Raw genomic sequence first — 15,212 nt, 5'->3', positions numbered from 1 at the left:
GAAAAAAAAAACTATAAGTATGCGTATTTTTTTTTAAATGTACAATAGATTAAACTAATATTTGCTCAAATAAATATTATATTTTGATTCATCATTTATATTGCTCAATAAGATTTGGTATATATGCTTGAAAAATCTCCAAATGCCATAATATAATGTTGTTTTGTAATTATTAAATCAAAGTTACTCATTAATAGGATTTACCCCATGGTACACCATGAGATTTTTTTTTTTTACTTTTGTATATATAAATTTTTTGATTTTGTTTTATAAAATAATTGAGTACGATATTAAAATTTATAAAAACGAAATACATTTGTTTAGTAACTACCAAGCAGTAAAAGTTGTCATCTTGTATCAAATTTTAATAATTTTTAATACATTTTCAAATAAAAAGTGATACTATATTCTTAATTTTTTATTTAAATTAATGTTTATAACCCCGTGGTGTACTGTTGACCCGTGGTGTACCATATAACCCCATCCCGTCATATTTTGCATTTTTTATAAGATTAATGTTTATAATACTTTTAAGATAATTTTTGAAAAATACCCCTTTTGGTGTACCATTTTTTAAAAATACTCTTCTTTTCTATCCATTTTCACAAAATACCCATTTTCAAATATGAAAAATTATAAACTTTTATATGCTTGATAAGGTACATCAAGATCATCATTACTACTGGAAGACTAAATCCAAATATTTGTAAGGTTTTAAAAGGTTCTAAACGTCATTTATAAAGTTTTTAAAAGGTTTAAAAAGTTTTATAAAGTTTTTAAAAGGTTTACAAAGTTTTACAAAAAATATTTTGGTGCTATTTAGGGTATTTATCTTATTATTAATTGTTTGGATACTCTAATAAACACGAAGTTCTGATGAAATGCATAAGAATGGTTGTTAAAGTATAACGGTATATAAAACATATTTTGGTGCTATTTGAGGATATTTATCTTATTATTAATTGTTTGGATACTCTAATAAACATGAAGTTGAAATACATAAGAATGGTTGTTAAAATATAATTTTCTTAAAAGAGAAAACACATAAATTTGAGAAACAATAATATAAAAGTTGACAAAAAAAGATAATTAAAAAATTAGGAAAAATGATAATTATGTACTTCGAAAGGGTTTCAATTTATTTTGGAAAGGACTTCGAAAGGGTCTCTTATGCATTTTTTTTTTGGTTGAAAAAAAAAAAAACTCTTATGCATTTCATCGTAGTGTATATGTTGTTTACTTTTGTAATTTTCCTTTTTCCTGGTTTTAACAATATGGAACGACCTTTTGTCCAGAAAAAAAAACAATTTGAGACAACCAAAAAATAATAATAACATTAACACTAATGACACAATTAATGTTCCGTTTGTAATAAATTGTAGCATTAATATAGGACCAATATAAGATCCGATTTTTGCAATAAATTGTAGCATCAATATAGGATCCGGTTTTTGCAATCGGGTAGTAAATTGTTAAAACAAACCGACCCGACTTCACTAATGACACAATTAACCTTAATGAGATAACCTTGATTAACAAAATGTGGAGGGCATTTGGTGGGATAAAATTTTAAATAAAAGTGGCCAAAAAATTGTACTTCAAAAATGTTATAATAGATATATATCTTAAAAAAATATTTATTCCCTTATATTTTGTTTTTCATCTTTACGCATATTAATCACTTTAGTTTTGACATATAATTAGTGATCGCTCTAACAATAAATTAATAAATGTATGGCTACAAAAAAATTTAAAAACATAACATGGGTTTTTCCATAAGAAGCTAGAATTAATACCAGCTTCAGAAATCAGAACAAACCTGATCTGTACGCACCATCGAAGGAAACCTAGTAAACTGGCCCAACCCGAACAACCATAGACACACAAAGAACTTGAGAGACATTTTTGTAGGTATGTATCTAATTTAGTGTTTTCTCACATGAAAACACATAGACATACGTACAAAAAGTCTAATGAGACATATTTGGTGGATGGAGATTATCCTAGGATCTATAATTTATATCCCTAACTCTAATTGAATGTATATTGATTGCACACCATACTTCTTTACTAATTGATTAAGCCATTTACCAATTTTACCTTATCAATTATGAGAGAAAAGGAAGAGATTCTCTAGAAGTGATGGTAGCTAACAAAAGTTTATGTGCTAAACGAAACCAAAACATTCTGATACTAGCAAAAAGATTATGTGCTAAATATACCAAAATAGTTTTTATGTATAATAAATTATTAGGAATGCAGGATATATAAAAGAAGCACCACCACTAACAACTTAACAACTAACAACAGCTCCAATATATATGCCACGATTATGTAATATTTGTGTCATATTTGTTTCTTCTCTTAGTTAAAGTTAAAGATAGGTGTGACCTCAGGTTTCAAAAGTGATGTCCAGCTTCTAATTAATATGGTTTTATTTTTTTTTTCTTCGTTTTGAAGAAAGAAACACGCATATCTATATATATAAAGTTAACTTTGCTCTCTTCTCCTTAAGCCACCTCATCATCCTAATCATCATCCACATCATTTTATTATTTAATTTTAATAATTTATTTATATCATTTTATTTTTTAATCTAAATATTTATACACATGTGAACAAGTTTTTCAAAAAGAAATATGAAAAGTCCTTTCAAACATCATCCACATCATTTTACTATTTAATTTTAATATTTTATTTATACCATTTTATCATTTAAGTTAAAGATTTATACACATGTAAACAAGTTTTTTCAAAAAAAAAAAATGAAAAGTCCTTTCAGATAATAATTATAATAAAATAAATATGTTAAATTAGTATAAAGTAGATTATACTAATATGTATGTTAAATAACAATAACAAATACAATATACAATAAATAACAAATAAAAATAACAAACAAAAACATAACAAACCAAAATAAATAGATAATAAACAAGAGATCGCCAAATCAATAAATAAAAAATACAACAATCCGCGCAAAATCCACAAATCATTCTCAATTTTTGGACTAACATATTAAAAGGACCCACAATAATCATCAAGATCTATATTTGGTGGGAGCCTTAATAACACATTTTTCTACAACTCTCCATAACACTTCTGTTTATGCTTACACATCGATTTATATTATAGACACTTAATTTCTCAACTACTATCGAAACTAAAATAAAATAGATTTTCTATACAAACATAACATGAGATAGAAAATAAAAATATGTTGTAGTGGAGAAAAGAAGTACGAAATAAAACACGAATCAATTACTCATAAACAAAGTAATAAAATTCTCGCGCCGCGAGCAACTGACTAGTATATATATATATTCATGATAAATTAAAAACTAATATTTGTTTTTATAACATAATAAAACAATCAACAAGCGATCGTTGGCCGTAAAAAAATTCATCGATGGGGTTGTTGAAAAACTTTTAAAATTCATATATATTGTAAAGGTTTAATATGGCAAAGTTGGTGAAATCCCAAGTGGGACTATCTAACATTTGTATGTACCTAAGCTTGTTGAATTGATTCTTTCTACATTTCTTTTCATCTCTCTTGACTCTTGATTTTAGCGTTTAAATGAAGTCTGTTAATTTTTAACTTTGTAATTTCAAATATGATTGGCGACTCTCTTGTTTTTTATTTACAGTCCTAATAGGACGACTTAAACCTCTTTCTAAATCCCACCAAATACTGAAATTAATTAGCAAAATGGTAAGTATTAGTTTGCGAACAAAACACATATATAACTAAAAGTTGGCACAAAAAGAGAGAATTATGTTTGTTGTCACTAATCAGATCTAGTGGTTCTCAAACCTTTACGTACAATTTATTTTCCTAACGTTAACATAACACGATGACCTGAGTGAACAAAACACAGAGTTGGTTAGACTCTAGCTAACTTATCAATTGATAAGAAAATTTCAGTTTCACGAAATATATATTATAAAAGTTTCATTTATTAATCTCCAAAATGGAAGAACTAAGGTAGCTTTGATTTCAAATTTTCACTATTGCCTTTCGCATACCATTAGGTTTAAGGTTGACGTTGGTTTCAAACCAAACAACCCATTCGTTCTTTTGACATTTTACTTTGAAAAGAGTTTTTCATTTTTCTGACATTTTTTCTTCAAAGTCATCTGCGGTTAACATTTTTCTTCACCACAAGCCTTTTAACCAAAAAACAAAAAAAAAATCACCACGTAGCAAACCAGAGAGAACCAAAGTAAGAAAACAAACATCTGAAAAGCTTTTTCAAACAAAGAAAAAAAAAGAGTCATAGTTAATTACTTAAACTGGTAAGAATTTTTTCCAAACGTAGTAAACAAATCAAACCAAGACCAAACCAGTGAAAAGAATTATCATATAAGTATTAATTAGTACTTTTGACTTTCTTTGTCTTTGTTGACAAAATTGACTTCATATTTACTTAGAAGATGCACGTGTTACATGTTCACGTTAGTATATACTGAAGGTTCTACGTCTTTGCATAGTGAATAAAGTAACCAAAGTACCCACTAATATATACGGCACGTGAACCTTACTATTTTCAATTGTTTCGTTTTGGTTCTAGCTCTCTTTTGACCTTTACCCGAGTATCTCCGATGGTATATACAACTACAACTACAAGATTTGTTTTGTATTATGTGGAACGGTAAAATTGTCGACGTACGTACCATTATTGCTACTAACATGAAAAATGTTGTATTTTTTTGGTTGGCCAAAGGATGTTTTCGTTTCCTTTGTACTCACCAGAAATGACAAACTTAGTTAGTACTAATTAAGTTGATAACAGACCTGTTCATTTCCATAGACCACACATTTAGTTGCTTATTTGGATGTTGATCAATGCAAACAGTGACCAATCATTTTTTTTTGTTTATTCAGAAAACTATCAAAAATTTGGCAACATTAATAAATTAAAGTAATTTGCGTTTGCTAAATAACCGTTTAAACTTCACGAAAAAGGGATCTAACCTAAAAATTTATATAAAACTAATCTTACAAAAACATTACAGCAAAAAAAAACCTGAATCATTAACAAGTGTTCATGAGTTAGATTTAAATCTTGATGCAATTGAGGTTTCTCGGTCGTTCTTTAAAAAGTTTTATTCATTGTTTATTTTTATATACATTTTTTATTTTTAATTGTTAGTTATTAGGGTTTATTTGCTACATTTTCAAATTGTGAAACATATTTAGGAATAATTCCCGAGAAAAATCATATAGAAAGGAAATTACCCGTCCTGAAAGAAATATATTTCGAATTCATGCAAAACTGTGGATTTTTTTTTCTTCATATTAAATATGATTGGGTACTATATGATTAAACAGCATATTATTTATCAAAATTCCATGTGAATTTCTTAAACCATTTGATAATAATTTTAATTTTATTTTGGTAATTTACATAAAAACTTGTAGGGATATTGTTCTCTCAAATTTAACCTTAAGGTCAAATTTAACCTTAAGATTTTCAAAGAAGCTTGATTAAAAAACAAATGGGACTATTGGGCCGGACCTGAACGGCCCAAATACGACAGAGAAGCCTGATAAAAAAAATCGAACTTCCCGCTAAATAAAGATATCAATATCAACTGAAAAAACTCAATTCTAATTTCTCGAAACTAAAAAAAATAAAAAGAGAAAATTAAATAAAATGATTTCTCTACCACTCACTAGTCCGATTTCACCCAATCGGAGTCTCCTCCACCAAACCCGCCGGCCAAATTTGACTCGCCGCCGCTTCTGGATTCGATCATCATTGAGCCTACAAGATCAAGACACCGCGAAGACGCCGAAGCGAGTGGTTCTCGTGAGACATGGACAGAGCACGTGGAATGAAGAAGGGAGGATTCAAGGAAGCTCTGATTTCTCCGTTTTGACGAAGAAAGGCGAGACTCAGGCCGATATTTCTCGTCAGATGCTCGCCGGCGACTCCTTCGATGTCTGCTTCACCAGGTATTGCCATTTCCTAGGGTCTATTAAATCGGTTTTGAAATCTAGTAACTTGGATTTTGGAATTTATAGATTGAATCGATTAAATTCGTAAAGTTTAGATGATTCAGTATTCACTACATTTTTCGTGTTGATACTAGCTGATTATACTATATATGCGTTCTTGTTCTTTGTAATGGAGATTTTTGTTGTTAAAGCCTTGTTGTAAATTTGCTAAATTTGTTATACATTGTGTGTTCAGTCCATTGAAGAGATCAAAGAAAACAGCTGAGATCATATGGGGAAGTCGAGAAAGTGAGATGATTTTCGACTACGAACTCAGAGAAATTGATCTTTACTCTTTTCAAGTAAGTTTAGCTGTGAATGTGATGTGATGGGGACATATTGGTTTTTCATAGATTAGTCATTGTTTTCACATATAGGTTCTTAACTCTTGTTCTAGTTGATCGTTATATACTAGGGTCTACTTAAGAAAGAAGGGAAAGAAAAGTTTGGTGAAGCGTTTAAGGAATGGCAAGAAGATCCGGCAAACTTCTGCATTGATGGCCACTATCCAGTAAGAGAGTTATGGTCACGTGCTAGAGGCTGTTGGCCTGGTATTCTTGCTCACGAGAGCAAGTCTGTTCTTGTTGTTGCTCATAATGCTGTTAATCAGGCTCTTGTGGCAACAGCGATTGGTAACTCTTCTTTTTCTTTTTTTTCAACGGCTAGCCGATTTTTCATTTCTCTGTTAAGTTTTTTCTGTACGTCTGCCGTCTTTGGTTGATATGACAGGTCTGGGAACAGAATATTTTAGGAGTTTGTTGCAGAGCAATTGCGGTGTAAGCGTACTGGACTTCACACCAAGAGCTGACGGTGGATCGCCTCACGTATGTCTTAATCGACTAAATCAGGTAAACTGCGGAATTGCAGCTAACCCTTTTTTCTAATAAAAGATATGTCTGGCTTTGACTTTAACTCATAATTCATAATTATCTTAGTTATATGTACCTTTTTGGTTGTCCTGTAAGATTCTGGAGTTGGGTTTAAAATGTTAGAGGTAGTCAAAATTCTGCTTACTGTCTTTGTAGTAATAATGCAGACACCTAATTCGCCTCTAGCTGGTGGAAGTTCTGGTGGCCGGACAGCTAGTAAGCAGATCATACTTGTCTGCCATGGTCAGGGGAATAATGAGGTATAGTTGTATGAGTTACGTTGCTTAATGGATCTCTTAGTTCAACTTTAGAATTAACTCCATGAATGCGTGTGGAAGGTGTATCGCTATTTACACTAATTTTCTGAGATAAGAAAAGTTAGGACAGTTTATGTCAAATTTTATCGAATTTTCTTCGTTTTTCAACATTCAGGTCTCTGCAGTTACTAACCAAGCAGCCACTAATGATCAACCAATGAAGATGCTTGGTGTGATACAGGTAACATACACATGAATTTTTTGAAGGACAATTGTAAGATAACAACTGTAAAATTGTTCTTAAATCCTGCATTTAGTTACTCCTCAAAAATGCTTACTTGTTGTTGATTATTGCAGTCACAGAAAATCGCGGAGCTTCTTCTTGATCTGAGGGTTAGTTCAATAGTTTGCAGCCCTGAAACAGCCTCCATTGAGACTGCTGCAGCAATATCCCGGGTAAGTTATATAAAATCGCTATCTACCTAGCTTCATTTTTCTTAACAAACTGAAGACTAGAAGAAATCTGTTTCTTCGAAATCTTGTTTCATTTCTATTTAACAGTTTGAAAAGTTGATAGGTACAAGAAGCTGCGGGTTGTTTGGGTGTAGATAGTGTGCCTCGCTACGTGAAAACGAAACAAATGAATGAGCTCAATGTTGAGGGTGTTCTTCACAAATCCAATCAGGCAAGATTACTTATCCTGATGCAGAAGTAAAGTGAAGACTGATTTGATCGTTTTGACCCCTCAATTCTGCAGGATAACGATGTGATTGCATCAATCCAACCTGGTTGGCTAAGTCAGTTAGACGAAGAAGCAGTGTCAGCTCTATGGAACAGATCCGAGAAAGCATGGGAATCACTCTTAGACGAACTGTCGGACGAGGAGGCAAACCCAGGAGACACCATGGTGGTGGTTGGTTCTCCAATATCTCACATATCGCTCATAGCACAATGCCTTAACCTCACTAAAGAAGGGCTCGGGTTGTTCCACCTAGACGCAGGTAGTATCAGTGTAATAGATTTCCCGGATGGTCCTAGCAAAAGAGGAGTAATCCGTTGCACAAACTACACCGCTCATCTTGGAAGATGGTGCATCCCCATCACAAGACTTACCTGAAGAATCTTGTCTTAAACCCGATAAAAATTACGGTAACGATATTTGTAGCAAAATTTTGCATGAATTATAGTTTGTAATCCTATGACATTATCTGAGAGCTGTGTCCAGACTCCAGAGTAATATACAAATACAATACATCATAAACAGAATCCAGCAAAATCAAAAATCCAAAGTCTAATATGTAGGAACGATAGTCTCGGTCTGATCATAGATAGACACACCTAAAACTAAAAAGTCTTTCTAACTGTCAACTACATATACGATTTGACAGTTAGATGGCCTAGGCAATGCAAGGAGATCCCTTAAGTGAACCAAACTTCGTTTTTGCATGGAATCGCTCAAGTGCACAACAAGTTTCTTGAGAACTAACGAGTTCTCTACAAAGTACCTTGCCACTTTAATTTCAACACTCCTCCCCGTGAATCTGCTTTTTATCTCTACAATCTCGAGGGATGACAACAAACACTGAGGCAAGCGCGAGAAACTTATGGAATCCTGATACGTAGTACAATGAGTTAAATCCTACAAGATAAAATAAGATTAATAAGTTAAAAAGATGAGTTTGATAACAAATTTCTTATTAATGTCACAACTCTAGGTTGGTGCAAGTAATTATCACCAAGACGATGGATGTTAGATTTGGACATCTTTCAAGAAAGGTTGACAGGATATTCACATCGGAGCGAGAAAACTCTGCTTCCAAACAGGACATGTTGCAAAACCAGGGCAATGGTTGTACTTGCAAGTAGGCCCAGATTAACTGCTTTGCATAAAAAACAAATTAAGAGAAGTCTATGGGTGAGCTAAGTGTCGTGAAACAGCATGATGTAGATAAATATATAGTAGACACATACCTTCATTATACTTTTAGAGAAGGTCACATCCTTAACTCTCGATATAGCAGTGAAGAAGTCACGAACAATTTGTTGCTTTGATACGGCGAACTCATCAGAAGGATACGAACATGAGTCAACAAAACTGACCTTAACTAAGGAACCCGTATTGCTTATGACTTTACTCTTCGATACTTCATTTTCGAGATACAGATACTTGAGCCTAGGGGCATCAATCCAAAGCCTTGTTTCTCCTTTGGAATAGCTATGCATTGCCTCATCACTCTCACCACTATCAAAGCCTACACTGAGACAAGTTAGTGTCTGAGAGTGAACCCGTAAAACTTTCACATTATCATGTGTCCTTCTAACAATGGTCAAATCTTCAAGAACAGGGCAAGATGAGATAAGCGACTCCAGAACCTTCTCACTGGCATATGCATTTTGTTCCAAGCACATAGTTTTGAGACGAGGTAATGAAATAGACTCAAACAAACCAAAGGATACGCCATGAATTCTTAGGTAAACAAGTGTATCACATATATAAAGACTTAAGGGTATCACTTCAAGATACTGATCACGCTTCACAGAAAGACACTCAACATCAAGATGCTTAAGTTTACGCCTTGCCACAAAGTCTATCCAGGGCGTGACACAAGACTGATCACTCCCATTTTGATGAACCCTTAGCTTGAGCTTGTGCAAGCATGACTTGTGTTCCCTAGAGATATCTATGAACTTTTCCATAAAACCCATAAAGGCATTGTGATCTGGGAACTGTTTAGAGTCCAAATCCAATTTGGGAATCAAAAGCCAGACACTTTTCCACCTACTGGACAAAACACTAGTCCTAACAGCCTCCTTTGTCGGGAGATACAAGAGTATCTGAGATATCAAAGCGTCGGGTAATGTGCTTATCAAATCCTCTCTTGCACTTGAGAAAACTGCACCACCAGATCTTTTTACGCATCTTCGTTTCGTTTTCCTTTCCTTCATCATAATTGAGCCGAAGATTTTTGCAGAGACAATCTCGAATCTGGATTTTTAGTAGCAGCGAAGTGAAATCAAATCACCATTATTATGGGGTTTCAGGTGTTGTGTGTGACGTGAAGAGACGGAGACTAAAGATAACGTGACCATTTCTCAAAAAACAACGATGAGAGAGTGCTATTATTAGGGTTTATGCCAATTGGGCCAAAAAGGCCCAGTTACTCCATCGTTTTAACCTTATATTTTAATTGTTGATAATTTCCCTCGTGGTTACGAGTTACGACTGTACAGTACATCTACATACACATACACATACACATACACATACACATACACATACACAGTTTTATACTCCCAAGATTTGACCCAAAAAAAAAAAAAAATACTCCCAAGATAAAATTTGTTTTGAAAAGATAATTGTTTAAGTTCTTAATATATTATTAATTAAAATTTGCAGATTTTAAAGTAAATAACTAAATATTATTGGTTTAAACTGTTAAAAAACTATAAATCACAAAAATAATAAAATTATCATCAACTTTTAGATATTTTTTTAATATATGTGGAAAATCTAGAAAATTATCTTTTAGAAACAGATGTAGTATCTTTGAATTCTTGTGTGTATTTTAATAGAAATATAAAAAAGTATATTTTTAAAATAACAAAATGAGAGTGGATTTTTAAAGGATTTAGAAAATTTTGTGATGTAAGTTTTGTATTTTGTAATTATTAAAAATAGATTATTACTCACATAGTCACATGAAAGACATTATATTAAAAAAAATTTCTACTTAATAATTACGCACTTATTGAAGAAATATCATAAACTTGCAAGTTTCCAACAAAACAAAGATTCTTTTACCATCGCAAATCGAAAACAAACAAATCAAAAAAAAAAAAAACATACTTTAAACCAACCGAGTTATACATAATCAACCCTCGTTTACATTAAGGAAACAAAGTTCGACATGATCATATCACAAGATTATCAAGGTCTTTTACACAGCAACGGAAGATTTGACGGCGGCCACCGGGAAATCCAAGACCACGATCTTGTCGATGACGGCGGTGAAAGCGGCTGAGAATTCTACATGAAGAGGATGGCTAGTGAATGCAACGTAACCATCTTTGTTCTCAAAGTTCATAGAGAATGCGTGTGTGAATCCTTGTCTAAGCATCTCGTGACTCTCTTTATCTTCACCCCTATATATTATATATAATCAAATCGTACGGTCATTAGTAAAACAAATCCAAAAAATTATTGAGCAAAAGCAAAACAAGTTAAGAGTTACGAACCATTCAAAGGACTTGACAGTATCGATCTGAGAGACAAGATTCTCCAAGCCCTTCAAGATCTCATCAACCTTTGTATCTTCCTTAAACTTGACAACCACCAAATGCTTAAACCCTGAAGTTGCCATTAAGAATTACCTAGCTAAGCCTTCACTACTCACTTACATATACACTGATCATGTTGAGGCATTTCTTTATATAGAGGTGGAGAGATGTCTATGTAAGTGTGCACGTGTGAACAAACATGTACGTGTGTGTGTGTCTCTGTACACATGTGTGTGAACAATAATAGTGCTTTCTTTGCGGTGCTTGATTTCAATGTACAAATCTTCTGTGATTCTGTCTGCTTTCTGACATTACCTATATGACTATTTGTCTCTGAATTTACACAATTTTTTTCTTTGTTTGGTTTTCATTTGTTTTTTTTTTGGACAACTTGCATGTTTTGTCAGGTTATAATTTGTATTTCGAATTTCTCGTCCGAATTTTTAGGTTTTGAATAGTTTTTTGTCTTTTTGACGATAAGTGGGTTTCGATGTCTTTGTTCGCATTCACCAAATGAAGATAACTTGTGTAGCTTTGTGATGCTAGGGCGTACCACACGAAATCTAGTACGATCTTATATTATTTTTCTTATCTTTTTTCTAGCAAATTTAAATAAATGTTTTGGTTATATATATATAGATAATTGTTTATACATTCTCTGTACCTCTTCATGTCTCTAATTACATATATATATTTTTGTTTTTGGACAAAAAGACTAATAGATAAATATCCTTGGATACTTCAACCATGAATCGCGATTAAAAAAAATATATATTTTGTTCAGAAGCATCTTTTGTTTTCTCAACACTTAATATTCGTTAGCGATGTTTAGTTTATGTGTGAGGTGAGTGATATAATAAGGTTACCAAGAAAATCATTTTTTTCCTTAAAGACTGATTCAAAAAAACTTTTGATTTTCCCAATCGAATAATCTTGACGTAATTAAACTCTATCTTACCGTTAGCTAGTAAGAAAAACAATATATGTACATGTTAATAAAACCACTTAAACTCTTCTTCATCGACATTGACAAAAAGTTAGCGCGTATTAGAGTTGGTTCCATCGTTGTCTCAGTGGCCATGTATTGTTATTTTTATTTGGAAACGTATTAAAGCTATAATGGCGACATGAATATTAGGTCACGGTCAGGGAGGTGTTTTGATTTATTTATTTCTATTGAAGTATGATCAGTATGTTTCTGATGTCGAGAAATGATTCCGTCAGGGCATACCCACGATAACCGAAGATAACCACAAGTCCACACATGTATATATTATTTTCTTTCTGTTTTGTAAATTTCTCCATTTATATAGATGCATGTATTTGATCAACTTTGAATGGAAAATATACCAGTTGTAGAAACAATGTATGCAGATATTATTAGCTTGTTCAAAGAATCGAGGGTTGTCACATCTTTTGTTCATTTTTTTTTTTAATTCTAATCGATGTAAAATATTTTGGACTCTAATATAGCTCCTTTCGAAATGTGGGTGATAAAAAAATCTAATAGAAACGATCTAAACATAACATCTTGAATATATTACAATGAGACGAGCCACTTATACAAATTACATAGATGAAAACTGATTTTAGTGCAGAAAATCATATGTTGGATCAATCATGAACTCTTATATCATATCAGTATTTTGGTTTAACCCATCTCAAATCTTGTTGACGAACTGAAAGTTGTTATATGTTTTATATATTGCCCAAATATCTCTAGCTTATCATACTTGATGTGAGATATTTGAATTTAAATAGAAAATATCTCAATTTTGTATGGCAAGCTTGTATGGTTTTAGAAAGCCATTAATAATTAAGAACATAAATAAAATTTGGCCCGTGGGATTCATAGGGGAAAAATGCTTAATTTTGATTTTAACCAAAACTGAGAATGTTGGCAACAGGGAAAAAAAAAAACCCATATCCAACCAAAATTATGCTAAGTAGATTATGGATTGGTTAATATATATTCGAGCAACAAATGTATAATTTATTTCAGTCAGATGTAAAATAAAAAATGAACCAAACCGAAACCACACCAAGGTGGATTGGATTCGGTTGACTTGGTAATTAATTTCTATTATGATATCACATAGAGGATTTGAATATGAAAATCACTCAAACTTAAGAAAAGGAATGAGTATCTTTTCTTTTTTGGGAACAAGATCTGAGAGCAATCGAAAATCCGATGGAAAGGGAAACATGGTGCATGGATTTATGTCAGCTCAACATCTTTTGTGAACCCTTTTTTACAATAAAGTTTGATTCAGCCATACCATTTTTTTTTATACATTTTTTTTTGGCTAGGACATATCCTTCTTGCGGTTTTTCTTCTTCTCAAGTCACATGAAACTTGGACCCATCAATTTTTATTTTCTTCATTATTTCTCTCTTAAAGATATGATTAGAGTTGCATGTGGCCATGCTCTTAAAATCAATTCCCACTGAAAATGACATTATATCGACCCGTTGGCGCCTAACATTATTGGTACTTTTTTTTTTTGAGAAAGTATGGAGGAGGAGGTTTCAAATGGGATGTTTGATTAGAAAATTTCTCCTTCTTAAAATACATTTTCTTATACGTAAGATTTAAAATTATCACATTTTAATCACAATCTCGTAGTTTCACTTTGTGAATTGCTTAGGTGAGCGTTGTGAAATGTCAATAGATGAATTTGGAAAGAGCCTTCAGTACTATGTGCTTACAATTCATAGATTTTTGGCATTTTATTTGTATGTATAAAACTCCCCCAACTAATTTTCATCGGTTAAAATTTTGCGTGTTTAACCATGCATGTGTTAATATGCTAAAGATAGAAAAAATAAAGCACATTGTTGTCATGAATTTTTGTACCATATATGTTCATTAATTTGGCGTTCAAAACAGTTTGATGATCAATTAGATCTAGGTGCAACTGTGCTAGACATCCTTGCTGGACTGATCAGAGTGTTCGATGCCAATGAACTAATAGGCTTTTATATTTTGTTGGGCTAGCTTTTACTTATTTTCATTTGTAATGTGACACCTAATCCTTTCTAGCCCATATAAAAAACAATCATTTTATAACATGTTTTTTTTTTTTTTTGTCTACTTTGGTTTATAGAGCTGGCAATTAGCCCTGGGCACGAAGCGAATATTCGGAAAATTTGTGATATTTGTGATTTGCTTCGCCTCGACCGAATAGTTGATTTTGCTATTTGCTTCGATTTGTAAATTTTCGAGTATTCGGAACTTCGAATATTTTTCGTAATATTTGCGAATTACTTGCTACGATTCGCTTCGACCCATCTATTTTTTTTTAAACTAAAAACATATCGTACATAAATATAAAGTGCAAAATATGAGATATTGGAGGTTCTTGTTTGACATATTTTCAAAATCAGAAGAAATGTAACTACCGTCCATAGAATTCTCACATTTTATTTTTAATTTTGATTTTTCTAATAAAGTTTTATTTGCTTAAAAATAACATTTAGCAAAAAAAAAACCAAAGGGCCAAAATATAATAATTTAAATAATAGCCCTATAAGATATATACCCAAATCTATAAATACACATATAATATATATTATATAAAGATTTATATTTATACATATATATAAATATACGAAGCGAAGCGGATATTCGACACTAAAAAAATCAATATTTGTTATTTGCTTCGGTTTTTACGAATACTACATTTTCATATTTGCTTTGGTTCAATATCTTATAGATATTTGAATTTTTCGAATCGAATCAAAACGAATATCGAAGCGAAGCGAATTTAATGAATATTTTGCCCAGGGCTTGGCAATTCCCAC

The 15,212-nt window shown here is 32.0% G+C and overlaps 3 protein-coding genes across 3 annotated transcripts; 1 reads left to right on the top strand and 2 right to left on the bottom strand.

Annotated features, from left to right (window-relative positions):
* Positions 1-5,629: 5,629 nt before the first annotated feature.
* Positions 5,630-8,342, top strand: LOC17884021 (probable 2-carboxy-D-arabinitol-1-phosphatase). Its single transcript, XM_006287553.2, has 9 exons — positions 5,630-5,962; positions 6,201-6,306; positions 6,420-6,636; positions 6,734-6,852; positions 7,041-7,133; positions 7,306-7,371; positions 7,488-7,586; positions 7,708-7,815; positions 7,888-8,342. Exons 1-9 carry the CDS (start codon positions 5,661-5,663, stop codon positions 8,245-8,247), a joined length of 1,470 nt encoding a protein of 489 aa, XP_006287615.1. The 5' UTR covers positions 5,630-5,660; the 3' UTR covers positions 8,248-8,342.
* Positions 8,343-8,456: 114 nt separating this feature from the next.
* On the bottom strand, positions 8,457-10,167 carry LOC17881138 (FBD-associated F-box protein At5g22730). Its single transcript, XM_023781555.1, has 3 exons — positions 9,102-10,167; positions 8,867-9,007; positions 8,457-8,769 (listed from the first exon to the last, which is right to left on the bottom strand). Exons 1-3 carry the CDS (start codon positions 10,077-10,079, stop codon positions 8,488-8,490), a joined length of 1,401 nt encoding a protein of 466 aa, XP_023637323.1. The 5' UTR covers positions 10,080-10,167; the 3' UTR covers positions 8,457-8,487.
* A 746-nt stretch (positions 10,168-10,913) lies between these two features.
* On the bottom strand, positions 10,914-11,598 carry LOC17882098 (stress-response A/B barrel domain-containing protein At5g22580). The gene is made up of 2 exons (XM_006288875.2): positions 11,367-11,598; positions 10,914-11,273 (listed from the first exon to the last, which is right to left on the bottom strand). The coding sequence occupies exons 1-2, from the start codon at positions 11,489-11,491 to the stop codon at positions 11,069-11,071; spliced, it is 330 nt and encodes a 109-aa protein (XP_006288937.1). The 5' UTR covers positions 11,492-11,598; the 3' UTR covers positions 10,914-11,068.
* Positions 11,599-15,212: the final 3,614 nt, after the last annotated feature.

Source organism: Capsella rubella, unplaced genomic scaffold, assembly GCF_000375325.1.
Source record: "Capsella rubella cultivar Monte Gargano unplaced genomic scaffold, Caprub1_0 scaffold_6, whole genome shotgun sequence".
In the NCBI taxonomy this organism is placed as follows: domain Eukaryota; kingdom Viridiplantae; phylum Streptophyta; class Magnoliopsida; order Brassicales; family Brassicaceae; genus Capsella; species Capsella rubella.
Note: the sequence above shows the minus strand (reverse complement) of the source record. Positions and strands in the feature narration are given on the sequence as shown.